At 40.2% G+C, this 18,317-nt stretch overlaps 2 protein-coding genes across 4 annotated transcripts in view; one reads left to right on the top strand and one right to left on the bottom strand.

Moving 5' to 3' along the window:
* The window catches only part of golga7bb (golgin A7 family, member Bb), a 92,255-nt gene that overhangs the window by 32,543 nt on the left and 41,395 nt on the right, over window positions 1-18,317 (bottom strand). The window lies entirely within an intron of this gene.
* crtac1b (cartilage acidic protein 1b) overlaps window positions 1-18,317 on the top strand; it is a 35,368-nt gene that overhangs the window by 6,380 nt on the left and 10,671 nt on the right. For all 3 annotated transcript variants that reach the window (XM_047351056.1, XM_047351055.1, XM_047351054.1), the window contains exons 3-8: window positions 1,006-1,202; window positions 1,535-1,671; window positions 7,537-7,693; window positions 9,696-9,830; window positions 9,920-10,062; window positions 16,638-16,774. In XM_047351056.1, the coding sequence (XP_047207012.1) occupies window positions 1,006-1,202; window positions 1,535-1,671; window positions 7,537-7,693; window positions 9,696-9,830; window positions 9,920-10,062; window positions 16,638-16,774 (906 nt within the window). The remainder of the gene's footprint in view (window positions 1-1,005; window positions 1,203-1,534; window positions 1,672-7,536; window positions 7,694-9,695; window positions 9,831-9,919; window positions 10,063-16,637; window positions 16,775-18,317) is intronic.

The raw sequence follows: 18,317 nt of genomic DNA, 5'->3' as shown, positions 1-18,317 counted from the left end.
TAAGGCATTAAACCTGTGTGATTACAAAATAGAACACAGTGAAGCTGAAGAGAATAAAATGTTTAAGTAGCAGATATATTGCATCTACTTTACAATTTGACTGTGCAACTGAATATGACCTGATGCAGCGAAATGTCTCCAGTCTCCATTACTAGAAGTATTTTTAACCCTGATTTGTTTTAAATTTAGTTATGTGTCTTTGAGGTAACATTGTGTAAAACTGTATGTATAAACTGTGGCCTACAGGGATTATTTAGTTGAGCATCCAATGATTTTCACAAACGTCCAATCTAAGTGTGTGAGTGTATTCACACCTGCCACTTTTGGTCTGCTTTAAACAGTCCAGAGTTCGTTTCACCCGTTGGTCTGGACCTTTTGTGCAGGTGTGAACACACATTTTCTTGAGGTGGTTTCGGTCCACTTCCAAACGGACTCTGGTGTGGTTCGCTTATGGTCTGAATACGAACCTGTCCCGATCTGAACCAAATACAAAAAACGTGCCTCTCTTTGGACTTAACAAGCCACCGTAACCGGTAGCAAAGGTGTACGTTGTACTGAAATCATACCTGATAAGCTGTATGTTGCTTAGCAACTCTACTGGCATGTTGTGGGACAGGGCACATGCATTCTCCGATGCCGTTCCAAAATTATAAATACAACTTCGCAAAATCTGTGTTGAATGAGCTGCTCTTGACTCTCACAATATTGATTGCAGCTGTAATTACGGCACAAATATGCAGAACAGAGTTGCTGCACGCAGCACTTCTACAATTTCCGGGTCTGTGCTGTGTCCCGCCCCCGTCATTTCTGTCCAATGGGAGAAATGATCATCACACACGTGGGAAAAAGTACAATGTGAAAGCAAACGGCACCAAACAAAAAAATGAAGTCCGCTTTGGTCTGGACCAAAGAAGTGGACTAAAGGACTTTCCTGGTGTGAATACACCCTTAGATTAAAAAAATGTCCGTATCAATAGTTCGCTTAAAAATGCTTTGTTTTCACAGATACAATGGTCCAAACCTGGTGCTGAAGTACAATAAACAGAGGAAAGGTCTTGTCAACATCGCCATTGACGATCCAAGTTCCCCATTCTACGCCCTCAGGGACCGTCAAGGCAATGCCATAGGAGTGACAGCGTGTGACATAGATGGAGATGGACGGGAGGAGATTTATGTCCTTAACACCAACAATGCCTTCTCTGGTACAGTAGAAGCTATAACAAAGACATACAGTCTGCACACTGTATCTCAACCAGGAGAATCTGTAAGCAGTAACAGAGCTTATCTTGTCTCAGTCTTCATCAGATAACAGATAGGCTTTGTGCGGCTATAAATCATAGAGAGAGCTGCAGTGAGCACCCTTCTAACACTGCAGCACCTCTCTGCTGTCATTTTTCTGAAAACTCCATGCTCACGTTTCTTCCACAGCAACTCTATATTCCCTTTTCCATCACCTGAATTAATCATGCTTTATAAACCCCTCTTTGCTTCAGATGATCTTACCATCTTTTTAACCTCTCATTTCTGCATAAAGGACGGGCAACGTATTCTGACAAGCTGTTCAAGTTTCGCAACGGACGCTTCGAGGACCTGCTGAACGACGATATAAACGAGCACCGGGATGTGGCCAACCCCATGGCCGGGCGCTCTGTGGCCTGCGTGGACAGAAAGGTACTTCACACAGACTTACAGAGTAGAGTACAATATGAAGTCTGCTCCGCACACACATCCACTCCCACTGCGTACATGCACGGTTGCTTCTGTTTGTTTACCAGTGATAAGTCATGCCCTGCCTACGCCGCCCTGCTCAGCATGTGCTCTGACAGTTCATTTGGGCGAATGGTGCGCTATTTTCTCTCTGTCCATCGCACCAGTGTAATTACAGAAGCAAAGGCTCGTTTGTTTTACAGAACGCATCCTACAAAGAGAGGGAGGGAGTGATGACTGCACGCTTCTGCTTTCTGCCTGTAGCTGTTTCCTCCTTCCTCTCATTTCTTTTGTTTTTATCCTTTTCTCACTTACATTTTTTTGCCCTCCTCTGACTGACATGCTCTGTCTTTGTCTCTTATCTCTCACACAAACACACAGTTCTCCCTTCTAATAAGAGGATGGGATAAAGATAGTAATAGGCGAAAGAGGACAGCAGGGATTACAATAGTTTTTTTTTTTTTTAACAGTCCCATCTCACTGAGCACTGATAGGAGGTGCAGGTGCCAAGCAGATTGGAAAGATATCTTCTTTAATGGCATACTTCATTTAGAAGAAGCCAAAGCCCTGATGCGCGCTCTTGCATGCAAGTTCGACCTGATCCGACCGTTCACTTTTTACTGAGCATGTTTCATTGGAACATGTTTGGAGCAACTGCAAAGAGAAGCCAAAATGGGTTGCATTCTCAGCTGGGTAGTTAATGTGTTGGATCGTGTTTACGCATAAATCAAATGTTATCTTGTGGCAAAGGAGGTGCATCTGTCATTGGGCCATCCCGTCTCCCCAGATCTCCTTGAAGCTGACGCCCCATTATTATTGCTAAACGAACTGATGAGACTGACATATTGAGGCGTCTCTCGTTGAGCTGATGGATCGGTACACTTTGAACAGGACCTAGAGAAAATAAGTGTCCTTTACAAGCTCAAACAACAGATGTATCTTACAGCGATGACACATTTTGAGAAGCATGATTAAAGGTTTCTGTTGATTAAAAAAAAAAAATAATAATGACATTACACATAGTAAGTCATTCATGCTTTTTTTTTTTTTAATGGTTTTGGTGATAAATACACAGGAATGCTGGAATGCGTATCATACTATCCGGACTGCCAGTCTCAGTGACAGGAATTAGCCTAGGGTAAAGATTTATTGAAAAATCATTGACTTTTAACTTTGTTAAGTAACAACCAGTGGCCTTCGGGTCTTTTATTACATTTAATGGTTTTCGTTTTTCCTGCATGTGTGTTTTTCTGTGAAACCACTCATATAGTGCACTGTTCAGTGGAATTTACATCAACCTGGCTTGTTTACCTTCCTCTCCATGTAAGAATACAGCATAGGGTGAGCAAAAATGGTCAGATGGCGTTTATTTGTGTGGTCTTCCATACATGCATGTGTTCGTATTGATGGAAACACGTTAGGCCTGGTGGGAAAGCTCATTTAAATCGAGTGTATAGTCTATTAGTGCGGTTCCGTCTGTGAGTTTGTGTCTGCAGGGACTCTGACAGATAATGGAGTGTGAAATTAATCTCCAAAGGGAGGCAGAGCAAGAAGTGCCAGGCTAAGAAAGAAGGGACAAGGAGGAAGGAGCAGGGGGAATGGAGATAAAGGGAGAACAGAGAAGGTTTGATGAGGAAAAGGTGCGTAATATTACAGGAAAAGAGAGAAATAATTGGGAAAGGTTTGTTTCATTCTAAATTAACAAACATATATTTTATCCTATTATAGCCATTTACCAAACATTAAAAAAAAAATAATACAGTTTTCTTTGATCATTAAACACCAAATTGTAAAAAGGTTTTTCTGTAAGGAAGCCCTTTGAGCCTTAAGTTGTTCACTTTGAAGAAATTTCTCAACCTGAGAAAGTACAGTATATGGCGGCGAGAAGTGTCATGATTTGAAAGCATTTGAGTTTTGTTTTGGGTCTTGCCTCTAATCATGATGGTCCATGTTTTCCAATTGAGGCTTTAGTTCATTCCTTGAGGTTCTTACTTGTTCTGGTTATGGTGCATTTTAGTTCTATTATTTTTAGATTTATCTTTTGCTTTCATTGTCATTACTTTGATAAGTTCCTGTCATGTTTTGTTTCTATTCTCAGCCTCATCTTTGTTAGGTTTACCTGCTTCATGCATCAGTCTCCTTGGTCTCACCTGTGCTCTTTATACACCTTTCTGTCCTGTTTACTCCTTGCTTGAGTTTACTATTTGTTCCTGCCAAGCCAAGCCTGGCCATGTGTCCAAGTCTACTCTTGCATCTGCTACCACCAGCCTGCTGTTAGTTTTCCTTTTTGTTATTTATTAAACACTTTTCTCTTACCACACTGCCTCTGCCCGCCTGTTCTCATTTGAGTCCTACTCTGAAAGCCACCTCATTTGGCAAGAAGATCTGGGCCTGGTGTTCTTTCTACTGATAGAAACACACAGAGAAAAGTCAAAGTTAATGGCTATAACTGTAAATAACGGCTTTTTGGATAGTGGGAAGTGTAAAGGTTGTGTCCTCCAGAGCCCTAAACCATAGAGCATCTACTGAAAGATGAGATGTTCTACAGGAGGGGAGGTTGATAATAGAAATCTCTGCACCCCTGTTCACTTTCAGATGTTCTTGAAGGAGAAGTAAAGAATCAGAATCAGCTTTATTGCCAAGTTCGTACATACAAATAAGGAATTTGACTCCGGTACACTTTGCTCTTTGGTTTTGTTTTTGTATTACAGAATATACATATTTACAATATACAATATACACATATATAATAATAAAAAGGTGCATTTGCAGCATCTGTATGCTGTTGTTTTGTACTCTATTGAATGTTCATCAGAGAAACAGCCTGGGGGAAGAAACTGTCTCTGTGGCGGCTGGTTTTAGTGAACAGTGCTCTGTAGCGGCGGCTTGAAGGTAAAACTCTGAACAGTTTATGTGCAGGGTGTGTGGGGTCTGCAGAGATTTTAGCAGCTCTTTTCTTGACCCTAGACCTGTATAAGTCCTGGATGGAGGGAAAGTCAGCCCTGATTATTCTCTCTGCAGTCCTGATTATTTGTTGCAGTCTGGACCTGTCCTGTTTTGTGGATGAGCCAAACCACACTGAGATGGATGAAGACAGGACAGACTGAATGATGGCAGTGGAGAAGATGACCAGCAGCTCCTGTGGAAGGTTGAACTTCTTGAGTTGCCTCAGGAAGTACAGTCTCTGCTGGGCCTTCGTTCGAACAGTGTCTATGTGTGAAGACCATCTCAGGTCCTCAGAGATGGTGGTTCCTAAGAACCTGAAGTGGTCTACGGCCGATACAGTGTTGTTGAGGATGGTGAGGGGGTGTATGTGGGTGGTGTTCTCCGAAAGTCCACCACCATTTCCACAGTCTTGAGTGGGTTGTGTTCAAGGTAGTTCTGACAACACCAGTGTACCAGCCGATCCACCTCCTGTCTGTATGCAGACTCATCACCGTCCTGGATCAGTCCAATGACAGTGGTGTCGTCTGAAAACTTCCGGAGTTTCACGGACAAGTCCGATGAGATGCAGTCATCTGTGTACAGGGAGAAGAGGAGTGGGGATAGAACACACCCCTGGGGGGCACCAGTACTTATTGATCTGGTTCGGGAGAAGATGCTCCCCAGTCTCACCTGCTGCTGTCGGTCCGTCAGGAAGCTGTTGATCCACTGACAGGTGGAGGCTGGGACATTGAGCTGGGTGAGCTTCTGGTGGAGGATGTCTGGTATGATGGTGTTGAAGGCCGAGCTGAAGTCTACAAACAGGATCCTGGCGTACGTCCCTGGGCGGTCGAGGTGTTGCAGGATGAAGTGTAGACCTAAGTTAACAGCATCATCTGCTGACCTGTTTCCTCGGTAAGCAAATTGCAGGGGGTCCAGCAGGGGGCCTGTGATGTCTTTCAGGTGCTTCAACACCAGCCGCTCAAAGGATTTCATGATCACAGACGTCATGGCTACAGGCCTGTAGTCATTTAATCCTACGATGGTGGGTTTCTTGGGCACTGGGATGATGGTGGATCGTTTGAGGCAGGAGGGGACCTCACATTTCTCCAGTGATTTGTTGAAAACAAATTCCTTGTATGTCCAAAAACGTACTTGGCAATAAAGCTTTTCTGATTCTGATTCTGATCCTTGTGAAGATCGGAGCGAGTTGATTTGCACAGGCTTTCAGGCATGATGGGGAGACGTTATCAGGTCCTCCAGCTTTCTTTGTTTTCATGCACTGAAAAAGCCTGTTTACATCTTCCTCGGAGATCTTTAGTGCAGGCAGAGGATCTGATGGTGGGGGGTTGGTTGCTTTATGGGAGGAATTTGTTCCTGAATGGGATGTGGAGGAGATGATTTGACGTGTGAATGGCTTCTTGTCATGTCTGCAGTAGAAGCCATTCAGACGGTTGGCCAGGAGACGACTCTGTTCAGGATGGGTGGAGGGGATCCTATAGGCAGTCAGGTTTCTCAGACCAGTCCATACAGCTGAAGTGTCACCAGTAGAAAGGCTGTTCTTCAGCTTCTCACTGTAGCTTCTCTTGGTTGCTTTGATGTCCTTTGTTAGTCTGTTCCTGGCCTGCCTGTACCGCGCCCAATCTCCACTGCTGTGAGCTTCTTCCTTATCCCTGCGCAGATTCCTGAGGTGTGGAGTAAACCATGGCTTATTGTTCCCAAAGGTGCAGAAGGTCTTGGTCTGCACACACATGTCCTCACAGAAACTGATGTATGATGTCACCACATCAGTTGGTTGGTTTAGGTCAGTGGCTGAGGTTTAGAAAACAGCCCAGTCTGTGCATTCAAAGCAGGCCTGTAGCATCTGCTTTGATTCCTCAGTCCACTTCTTAACAGTGTGAACCTTGGGTTTGGAAGCTCTTAGTCTCTGTCTGTAGGTTGGGATGAGGTGGATTAGATAAAGCTGCAGGTTAAGAGAAAACTGCTTTGTTGGGAACGTAACAAGCAATTAAATCTTCAGTATAACCTGTAACATAACCAGAGCTTTAAATGTAAGAATAAATATAAATTATTCTCTGCATTCAACGTGGAACTAAAAAAAGCAAAGCTAAAACTTTCTTTTTAACCCTCATCAGAACTGTAACTGCGGCATTTTGAAAGCTTTTTACAGGTTTCTTTTTAAGTCCTGGCAATGAATTAGAATAGTCAAGCCTAGAAGTAATAAATTCATTTTGCAGTTTGTCCTCATCACTCTTGCCAATAGAGATTTTTTAATATTAGCCCTTTTAAAGTAATATTGTAAGAAAATAAGCAAAGTACACTTTAAAGAACAATCATGGTGTGCCTTATGGAGCCAAATGTATGTAGATTTCAAAGACTAAGACTGTATTAGTCAAATAATTAAAAACCTGTCTCATTAAATCAATGGATGATGTTACAGAGGCAAGGGCCATCATTTAATAGTAAGAACATTAGGTTGAAAAAAAGCTATTGAGCCCCAGGTCTGTTTTTGGTCTGAACTCTCTAAGCCGTTTTTTACTCATACTGAACTTTTCCACTGAAAATGGGTTTTAGTTAAAATAATTACTACCACAATATCAATTCAAAGAAGTAAAACAGGACAAAGATATACTGGAAATGTTCTCTTTTCTAAGTAACAGGTTAAAGTAGAAAAGTTATTTTATGGTTAACCTTTTGATCTTCAACCACTTCGCCTTCTATAGGAACTTTGTTTATTTGGATGTATCTAGTTCTTCTATGTTGGAGGTACGTGGAGGCATTAAATATTACCTTTGCGATTCTTAGAAACATCAAATGACCAAACTGTTTCTGTAATGTGTCTCAACTTGTGCTTTTAAATGTCAACAAAATGTAAAGCAATGAAAACTACACTTGTTTTTTTTGCAGGGTAAAGGCCGTTATGCCATCTACATTGCCAACTATGCCAGTGGAAATGTGGGACCTCACGCTCTAATAGAGATGGACGAGGCAGCCAGCGACCTCTCGCAAGGAGTTATTGCCCTCTCCAATGTTGCAGAACAAGCAGGAGTTAACAAACTAATTGGTGGGTATTGAGCTTATGGAGACTGTGAGATAGCTGTTGATAATACTTTGGTGCGACTGTAAAGATTGTAAAAATTGGTACTGTGACAAGCAAGTCTGGATGAGGACTCAAAAGAGCAATATTGGAAAGGAGGTGAAAAAAAACAAAATACGAAGCCTACAGTCAGTGAGCCCAAGATGCTACACTTTGCTGCAGTTCTCTAAGTATTCATAATAGACACTAGCTTCATGCCAACAAAATGATTGGAAGGCATATCTTTGGAAAAAGATCTATTTTATGTCCCTACATCACTAAGGTGTGGAATTTGCAAAACCCTAATGGGAGTTGATCCACGTCAAACTAAAATTGAGTTGGTAAGAACTCATCATACATAACAAGAACACCATAATAACAAATTCTCCATGTACAGTAGGTCTGGCATGAAGCCCATAATGAGTATTTGGACAAGCACAGTATGCCAACTGTTAAGTACGGAGGATTTTTGATGGTTTATCTTCCAAAGAGCATAGGCACCTTGTCTGAGCTCATGGCATTCTGGAGTCTTTGAAATACCAAAATATTTTAAATACAGATCTGGTGGCCTTTGCCAGAAAACTGAAAGTATGCTTTCACTGGGCCTTTTGACAGCATGGTGACCTGAAACATGTAGCCAATTCAACTTTGCCAGACACAAACCCAACCTTCTTAAATGGCCAGCTTAGTTCAAAGACCTAAATCAAATCCCACATGCATTGAAAATTGCTTCTTAGCACAGGCTGTGTGTTCATTTGACTTTAATTTAGTGAAGTCATTTTGTTTTTCGAATCTGTTTTTATGAATAGTTTTTCTTTAGTATAGATATTTCTTTCACAGATTTGTTGTTGCATTTTGTTTAAAATGGAAAAAATAAGTTTAAAAGTTATATTAGTTGCCTTGTCTTTCATTTTAAAGCACTGAATGCCAGTACTCCGTCAACTCAGCTACTCAATTCGAGCTTGGACCAGTGATGTATAGAAAAGCAGAGCAGTAAATGCCAGAAAGGTCCAACCTAACTATGATTTGTTTCCTTATAACCAAGACCGAGATCATGTGTTAATGAAAATTTATTGTAACCACTGAAAAGTCCTTGATGTGGATGTTTCAGTGAGTTTTGAAAATGGGCGATTACTTTGTGTTAAAGAGCGGCAGAATGATTCTTCATCAGCTCTGAATCGTTTTTTTTTTTTTACGTGAAGGACATCATTTGATCCATCTAGTGGTCCAGAGCGAGCTGGTTCAGAGTTACTGTGAGTGATGTCTGCTGGACAGCTTTGCATCAAACTGCTGTTAATCAGAGCAGATGGACAGCCTGTGAAGTTGTATATCTGATGGTTACATATCTCTGGAGAGGCATTTTGTGGTTTATTGCTGGTGGGGACAAGTGATATTTGTCTGGGCTGATGAAGCGGGCCAGTAAATCAGGAGCAGGGCCTGGCTCACACTACTGACTCTGCACGGAGAAAGGGCAATCAAAGCCCCGTCAGCTACGTAATTAAACTCTGCTGGTCTGAGATGAAATGCTGTAGCAAGATGCTTCACTTTATAGGAAGTCATTGGAAAATCGTGGAATGATATTCACTGTGCAGTATAATTTATTTATTTATTTTTTTTCTTTATAGTGATTTAAAGTAATGCTAGGCTTTGGTCAATGCAAAACATCTCAGTGTGTGCTGCATCACTGATCTTCTGTATTTGTTTGAACTTGTGCTTCCCCTGTAGTTGTGTTCACCTGTGTTTGTGGACATCAGAGTTGGTGTCTGTGTCAGCAAAAAAAGACCTATACAGCTCTAAGCAATGGACCGAAAAGACACTAATGATCTCTTATAATTCCCTTTTTGTTATGGAGCTGACCTCTCTCCCATTGTTTGGAACAGTATTTCACCTTTCCGGCTCAATTTTGTTTTTTAACTTCCTCTCTCCATTTAACTAGATGCCTTCTTTTATCTTACTGTGGGACCTTCTCTCACTGTATCCATCTGCATAGGTGGGAGAGGTGTCGTGGTGGGACCGATTGTTAGTCAGACTCTATCTGATATCTTCTGTGACAATGAGTATGGATCCAACTTCCTGTTCAGGAACAACGGTGATGGAACATTTACTGATGTGGCGCAGCAGGCTGGTAAGGGGCATGTGCAGTGTAAGATTGAAACAACGATATGCATCTAGGCTTTAGACCATGAAAGAACCTTTCAGTATATATATTTTTAGGAGTGGAGGACCCCATGCAGCATGGCAGAGGGGTGGCCCTGGCAGACTTCAACCGTGACGGCAGGACTGACATTGTCTACGGGAACTGGAATGGACCTCACCGCCTGTACATACAGCTTAATAACCGCAAACAGAAATTTAAGGTAAGGGCCTGATGTCTTTCTTCAGTAATACATGTGCATGATAGAAAATAAAAAATCCCCTCTACATGGTGGCTCAACCTGCACAAACTGAATTGGATGCATCATCCAAAAGTTCACATGTAGTGTGTTTTGAGACTTTAAAAAAATTTTATTCAGACAAAATTCAGGAATAACATGGGTTGATGATAATTATAAAACTGCCAGCCGGTAGCATTAGGAAAACCTAACCTGACCCTACTAAAACTGCTGTCCAGTGGAGAACTTTGGCAGTTATGAAGTAAAGTCACGTAGGAACCCATAAAGCAGAGCAACCTGTTTGAAGCTGTTTTCCTGTGCTATTGACTTTCCTTCTGCACCAGATTCTTGGGACAGATTGCATTGAATACATGCAAATGCACATAATTCCATCAAGTCCAGAAAGAAGTATTTTTCCCATTTTTTTCCATCAGGTCTCAGTGTTTCTCTCTTCTGTGGAAAACACAAACATCTAATTTAAATGCAGGCAGACTGCTATTTGTTTAGTAATTCTGTTTTAGAAGCAGATCTTTTGCATGTAGTTTCAGAACCTATGGTTTGCATACATTTAGCTCTTTCAAATAGCTTCATGCCCATCAGTGTGGTGTTAAAATGGAAGATGAAACATGTAAGTAGTGTGTAGACGTGACAAAAGAATACTCAGAAATAGTTATTTCCGCAAGTGGTGCTCTGGATGTTCTCTAATGCAAAAACCAGAAAAGAAAATGGGACTTAGTCCAAAAGATGTGAATGTTCTTGTAAGGTCAGCTTGAGTTTCGCTGTAACCAGAGTAACCAAAAACATAAAATTTTTAATTGTGTAATGATACAGTATTGTATTAATAATGTGTTTTACTCATAACTGTAGCAATAATTAGGAATGAAGCCATAACACTGATCAAGTATCACTGCCCAACCTGTGACTAAAGTGTTTTAGTGATGATGATGCTTTACATTAGCATAACCCAGACAACAATGAACCAGTTGTCCTGACATTGTGATAGCCCAGCGTTCCTGGGTTTACAGTCTTTAGCTGTGGGAGAAATAATAAGTGGGTTTATTTTTTTATCATAATTACCATTTCCAATTTGTGTGGAGTCATTGTTTTTTATAGTAGTATAGATGTAGAGATTTCTTGACCATCAATGCAAGATCATATGTGAGCAGAGTTTGCCTTGATGGGTGGAGGTGGATTCTCTGCAAAATATGGTTAGGTACTGTCTCCTGTTCAAAAAATGGGACTTAGATCCATTCAGCCAAGATGCAAAACCAATATGGATATCTGGGTTTATCTGTAAAAAAAAATAATACATCTGAGTATGCTGTTTTTAAACAACAACTTTTACTTTTTGTGGCATTTATTAATTTTACAGACTGTTTTTAAAACTGTAAACGACATGTCCACAATTGAAACGTTTTTCTATAAAATATTCTTTTATTCTGTGCTATGAGATGAAAATGTTAGGCATTTTTCAGCAACTTATTTAAAATAACTGAGAAAAAGATCATGCTTAACTGGAAAATAAACATATTTTTAAAAGCATCAATCTGTAAATCTGAATTTTTGAAAGTCTTTTTAACTGTGTGGAAAGAAAAAATGTTAGGGTTTACCAATAATCTTGACAAAAGAATCTATAATTTGCTTTTCTGTAGTTTTTTTGCACAGGTCATGTAATCACTGTATAAAACCCAGCAGTCTGGGAGTGAGACTCTAAGCTTTCTCCAAGATGTCACATTTTCCAACCTTGAAAAATTTTTCCCTTTGTTAGATTAAAAATATTTAGCAAAATATATTCTGTATTATTTTTATTATTTATTTTTACATTATTAGTAATGCACACATTTTATTTTTGTGTTTGAAAATAAAAAGACATCACACTGCTGTGTTGTTTTTTTATGTGTCAAACTGACACCTGTCGTCTTTTATGTGCAGAGGTATTGATACAGGCCAGTTTGGGGGGGATTACATCGACAGAAATAATTCAAACTTAAAACTCACCAGCAGCTCAATGGGTAATCCAGACTAACCAGCTCTCTGTGAGCATTTGCAAGTCTTGAACCAGGACAAAACAGCAGTGAACGTGTTGTTATCAGTGCCAACAATTGGCTAATGAATATACTCAATGACTTCTGCAGTGTGCATGTGTCGCATTTTGGGTCTTTATCTCGTTCAGCATCAGGGACAGAGGGCTGAGCTGTGCTGTGTGTAAATCTGCAGACCCTTCATGCTCTATGATCTACCTCTGACTGCCTGCCCACACATCCTTTATGCAGGAGATAAACGTCACAGGAGTCATTTTTATAAGGGTCAAGTAAGGGGTTAATGTGCGATGCTTAGCCCCAAGACAATTCCATCAGATCAACACACACATGTCTACTCCTCCACACCCTCATGGAGAAGGCAAACTGCAATAGAAGGACATGGTGTTTTCCTTTTAAAACAATATGTTAAATCACAAGCCAGAAACATATTTAAGACCCCACAAAAGCTGACACTTTCAATATTATCCAATGTTGACCTTTGGCTTGCATAATGAGGCTGTTGTATCACTTCAATAAACCAACACTTAAATCGGGCTGAGCCAGCAGCTTGTCTTGGTAATGGAAAGTGGAGATTAAGCCTCTTTATGTTTAATTAAAATCTGTTAGGTTACTCTTTGCAATATGTTGAAAAAACATTTATACACACACATCCAATGTAGAAAATCTATTTCGATACTTGGAAAGTTGACCTTAGCAGAAGTTATAATGAAGTTGAATTCTTCTGTAACAATGGGATAATTTGATAAAAGATGTTTTAAAAGGAACAATATAGAACATTTTGTTTATCATATGCATTTTTTATGATAGTTTGTCATTTATTTTATGACAGCTTTTGCCATAAACACTATAACAAAACAAACGTCCTTTAACTTAAAGTATTTTAACTAACAAAGGTTTTTATCACCGGTTGAACTTTTTCACATTTTGTCACATTTACCTGATAGACCAACACAGTAGTACAATATTGTCAAGTGTAACGAAAATGTTACATGGTTTTTCAAAAGGTTTTTGCAAATAAAAATCTAAAAGATTTGTTGTCCATTTGTATTCTTATTGAGTTAATAGTTTGTAGAACCACTATTCACTTTAGTTGCAGGTTTGGGGTATGTCTCTACCAGCTTGGCACATTTTATTTTGAAAATAGCTCAGAAAATAGCTCAGTATAGTCAGATTGAATGGAGAGCATCTGTAAACGGCAAGTCTTGCCAAAAATAGATTAAATGTTTTCAGGTTTGGTATGTTTTAACATAAATTTGCTTTGATCTTAAACGTTGCATTGTAGTTCTGGCTGTATAGTCACAATCTTTTGCAGCTTCCAACAGGTTTTCTCCCAGTATTGCCCTTCATTTAGCTCCATATATTGTCCCATCAACTTTGACCAGATTGACCATGATGCTGCCACTGCCATTTTTCTCAGAGGGTAGGGTTTTTTGATTGTGTTACTGCTCCTCCATTCAAAGTATTTTACATATAGGCAAAACTGTTTAACCAGTTACCATGGACCTCTTGGCTGCTTCTCTTTCTTCTGAAGACAGTTAACTGCAGTGGATTTTATCTAGGGGTAAGAGAAGAAATGTACTTAGTCTGATCAGATATTTCCCAGTTTCATTCATTAGACTTGTTCCATATTGTGATGGATCTAATTTTCTACCAAAAAGTGTTTAAACTTATGTTTCTTTGCTAAGTTTTAGTTTTGTCCCTGCACTTAAGTAGTTGATATAGTAAATATAGTTGTTCTCTTAGGGCCTCAGACAGCCATCCCCTCTCCTTCACCTGAGCAGAAGAAGGTCAATGTGGGCGGCCCTACCTCTGAAGCTTTATGAGCCTTATAATTAAAACAGGGAGTAAATATAGGGAGGAGTGAAGGACTGCTCTATAACTCTTTCAAGACTTATCACCAGCTCACTGAAGCGAGGACATATCTGTTACTTTCTTATGCAAAAACTCAGCTGCTGTAGAAACTTCTTTTTGAAAGTGGAGAGGAGAGGAAGTGTCTGACTTATATGCCCCATGCCTAAGAAAATCTGAAGAACATTTTTTTCCCCTAACAGTTAACCTTGTGTGGAGTATCATGAACCAAGGGAGCTGAGTGCTAATAATTACAACACACCAGTGCACACAATGATCAGGTACACCTTAACTAAACTGAACATAACTAAACACAAAGGTTAAAAGAAAATAAGATCACAGGTGATAAAGCAATTCAGGAACAAATGGTAAGCAGAAAACGGGAAGTAAATGCGACCCAGCACACAACAGAAACCAGATGAACAAAATATTAGAGGATATACAGGTCCTTCTCAAAATATTAGCATATTGTGATAAAGTTCATTATTTTCCACAATGTCATGATGAAAATTTAACATTCATATATTTTAGATTCATTGCACACTAACTGAAATATTTCAGGTCTTTTATTGTCTTAATACGGATGATTTTGGCATACAGCTCATGAAAACCCAAAATTCCTATCTCACAAAATTAGCATATCATTAAAAGGGTCTCTAAATGAGCTATGAACCTAATCATCTGAATCAACGAGTTAACTCTAAACACCTGCAAAAGATTCCTGAGGCCTTTAAAACTCCCAGCCTGGTTCATCACTCAAAACCCCAATCATGGGTAAGACTGCCGACCTGACTGCTGTCCAGAAGGCCACTATTGACACCCTCAAGCAAGAGGGTAAGACACAGAAAGACATTTCTGAACGAATAGGCTGTTCCCAGAGTGCTGTATCAAGGCACCTCAGTGGGAAGTCTGTGGGAAGGAAAAAGTGTGGCAGAAAACGCTGCACAACGAGAAGAGGTGACCGGACCCTGAGGAAGATTGTGGAGAAGGGCCGATTCCAGACCTTGGGGGACCTGCGGAAGCAGTGGACTGAGTCTGGAGTAGAAACATCCAGAGCCACGTGCACAGGCGTGTGCAGGAAATGGGCTACAGGTGCCTCATTCTCCAGGTCAAGCCACCTTTGAACCAGAAACAGCGGCAGAAGTGCCTGACCTGGGCTACAGAGAAGCAGCACTGGACTGTTGCTCAGTGGTCCAAAGTACTTTTTTCGGATGAAAGCAAATTCTGCATGTCATTCGGAAATCAAGGTGCCAGAGTCTGGAGGAAGACTGGGGAGAAGGAAATGCCAAAATGCCAGAAGTCCAGTGTCAAGTACCCACAGTCAGTGATGGTCTGGAGTGCCGTGTCAGCTGCTGGTGTTGGTCCACTGTGTTTTATCAAGGGCAGGATCAATGCAGCTAGCTATCAGGAGATTTTGGAGCACTTCATGCTTCCATCTGCTGAAAAGTTTTATGGAGATGAAGATTTCATTTTTCAGCACGACCTGGCACCTGCTCACAGTGCCAAAACCACTGGTAAATGGTTTACTGACCATGGTATCACTGTGCTCAATTGGCCTGCCAACTCTCCTGACCTGAACCCCATAGAGAATCTGTGGGATATTGTGAAGAGAACGTTGAGAGACTCAAGACCCAACACTCTGGATGAGCTAAAGGCCGCTATCGAAGCATCCTGGGCCTCCATAAGACCTCAGCAGTGCCACAGGCTGATTGCCTCCATGCCACGCCGCATTGAAGCAGTCATTTCTGCCAAAGGATTCCTGACCAAGTATTGAGTGCATAACTGTACATGATTATTTGAAGGTTGACGTTTTTTGTATTAAAAACACTTGTTTTATTGGTCGGATGAAATATGCTAATTTTGTGAGATAGGAATTCTGGGTTTTCATGAGCTGTATGCCAAAATCATCCGTATTAAGACAATAAAAGACCTGAAATATTTCAGTTAGTGTGCAATGAATCTAAAATATATGAATGTTAAATTTTCATCAGGACATTATGGAAAATAATGAACTTTATCACAATATGCTAATATTTTGAGAAGGACCTGTACAAGTCAGAATAAAACCCAAGCCATCACATAAAAACCTTAAAGTGCACAAAATTTAAATTGAACTGTACATGCCTGTCAAATCTGGTCAGAAAATGGAAATATTTGAAAATCTAAATGTGAAAAAGTCTGGAATTTTGAAACACAAAATGTGATGGAACACTGTAAAAGTTTTGGGCTGTATAGCAAGACACCATCTTACTACTTTTGTGTTTAATTAACCATTTATGTTTACTGGCATGTGCTCAAGTCTGTCAAGGTGTCATTTTTTCACACCAACGCAGTAATGTTTGTGTTTTTATCTTACACAGTGCTCTTTAAACCAATAAGTTTGTGAAAGTGATTGACTATGCAAAAACAAATGTGTTTGTCAAAATTCTTTTGCATCAGAGGTAAAACTATTATTTTTTTTCAAACTGAGCGCATAAAAAATTGACATTCTTTTATACATTTGGAGAGAAGCCTAAAGTGAGGTTGTTAACAATGAATTATCAAAGCTGTCCACAAAGAACTTCCATGTTAACAGTATTAAATAAGCAGGAATATTAAAAAGATGAATGAATATACCGATTTAATGAAAAATAGCATTTAATTTCACTTCTGTTCCTTTTTTCTCCTTAGGACATTGCCTCCCAGAAGTTTTCCATGCCATCCCCTGTTCGGACTGTTATTGCTGCAGACTTTGATAATGACAATGAGTTGGAAGTCTTCTTCAATAACATCGCCTACAGAGGACCCTCAGCCAATAGACTCTTTAGGTACTGACAGTGAGTGAAACTCAAACACTCCTAGGTGTTCACACTGAACATTTGCAGATTTATGACCATATGTTTAAATGGTATGTTGATGAGGAGGTTTTGTGTCTTGATTTAATATTCTAATGCTGTGCTTGAAAGCTGAAGAGAATTTAAATTTCCAGAAAACGAATACTTATCTAGTCTGGCGTCCCGCCTCTTCCTCTTCCTTCCTCACACATGAATGAGTCTTTCATTAAGACAGTTTTAAGATCTTTCTTTGTTCATGGTCTGGTTTCCTCTCTAGATAATATTAATTAACTCAGTGCTCAAAATGTGCAAAATGTGTGATTGGTTGACTGATAGCAAAATGAATCTTTTCCTTTCTCAGTAAAATCTGATTTGGCAAAGTTGTTTGAACAGGATTCAAATTTCAGTTCACATTGAATATCAGTAATCAGTCTATGCACCAGAGATCTCCCGGACCAGAATATTTCTGCACGCCAGGTCACCCAAGAAAAATCTATCCTTCTGGCCTGAAAGAGGTCACTACTTCACAGCCAGTGGCTCAGCCATTGTCTTCTATAAAGATGAGCAAGCTTATTTTTTCTGCTCTTTGGCACAGAAAAAAAAGACGCTTGAACAAGCTAATTAATCCAGTACAACAAATCAATATCAAACTGATGTTAGTGCTTTAACAGCTAGAATCACCATATTAGGAGCACTAAGATATTGAATCATTATAAATGTGTAACTAACACTTTCATGCATGGTGGTCACCATGCATGAAAGCATTCAAAAAGCAGTTTGTTCTGTATGTGTGTGGTTGTTAATGGTATCCTTGGATAAAACCCACTTTACTAGACTTTAGTGTGTCACCATACACAACCACTTACTGGCCACCCAGTCAATGCAGAACACCTTGGGAATCTCTTGCAGGTCCTGCTATTACCCCTTTGCAGGTGAAAAATATTGGTTACATCAATAATAACCAAGTACCAAAATATTGCCAAGGAGGCAAACACTTTTTCACAGCACCGTATGTTAGGAGATATTATACATACACTCACCGGCCACTTTATTAGGTACACCTTGCTAGTACCGGGTTGGACTCCCTTTTGCCTTCAGAACTGCCTTAATCCTTCATGGCATAGATTCAACAAGGTACTGGAAACATTTTTCAGAGAGTTTGGTCCATATTGACATGATAGCATCACACAGATGCTGCAGATTTGTCGGCTGCATCCATGATGCGAATCTCCCGTTCCACCACATCCCAAAGGTGCTCTATTGGATTGAGATCTGGTGACTGTGGAGGCCATTTGATTACAGTGAACTCATTGTCATGTTCAAGAAACCAGTCTGAGATGATTCATGCTTTATGACATGGCGCGTTATCCTGCTGTGGCACCCGGTGTGGTCTTCTGCTGCTGTAGCACATCCGCCTCAAGGTTCTACGTGTTGTGCATTCAGAGATACTCTTCTGCATGCCTTGGTTGTAACGAGTGGTTATTTGAGTTACTGTTGCCTTTCTATCGGCTCAAACCAGTCTGGCCATTCTCCTCTG

The sequence above is a fragment of the Girardinichthys multiradiatus genome, chromosome 22, assembly GCF_021462225.1.
Source record: "Girardinichthys multiradiatus isolate DD_20200921_A chromosome 22, DD_fGirMul_XY1, whole genome shotgun sequence".
NCBI lineage: Eukaryota > Metazoa > Chordata > Actinopteri > Cyprinodontiformes > Goodeidae > Girardinichthys > Girardinichthys multiradiatus.
Note: the sequence above shows the minus strand (reverse complement) of the source record. Positions and strands in the feature narration are given on the sequence as shown.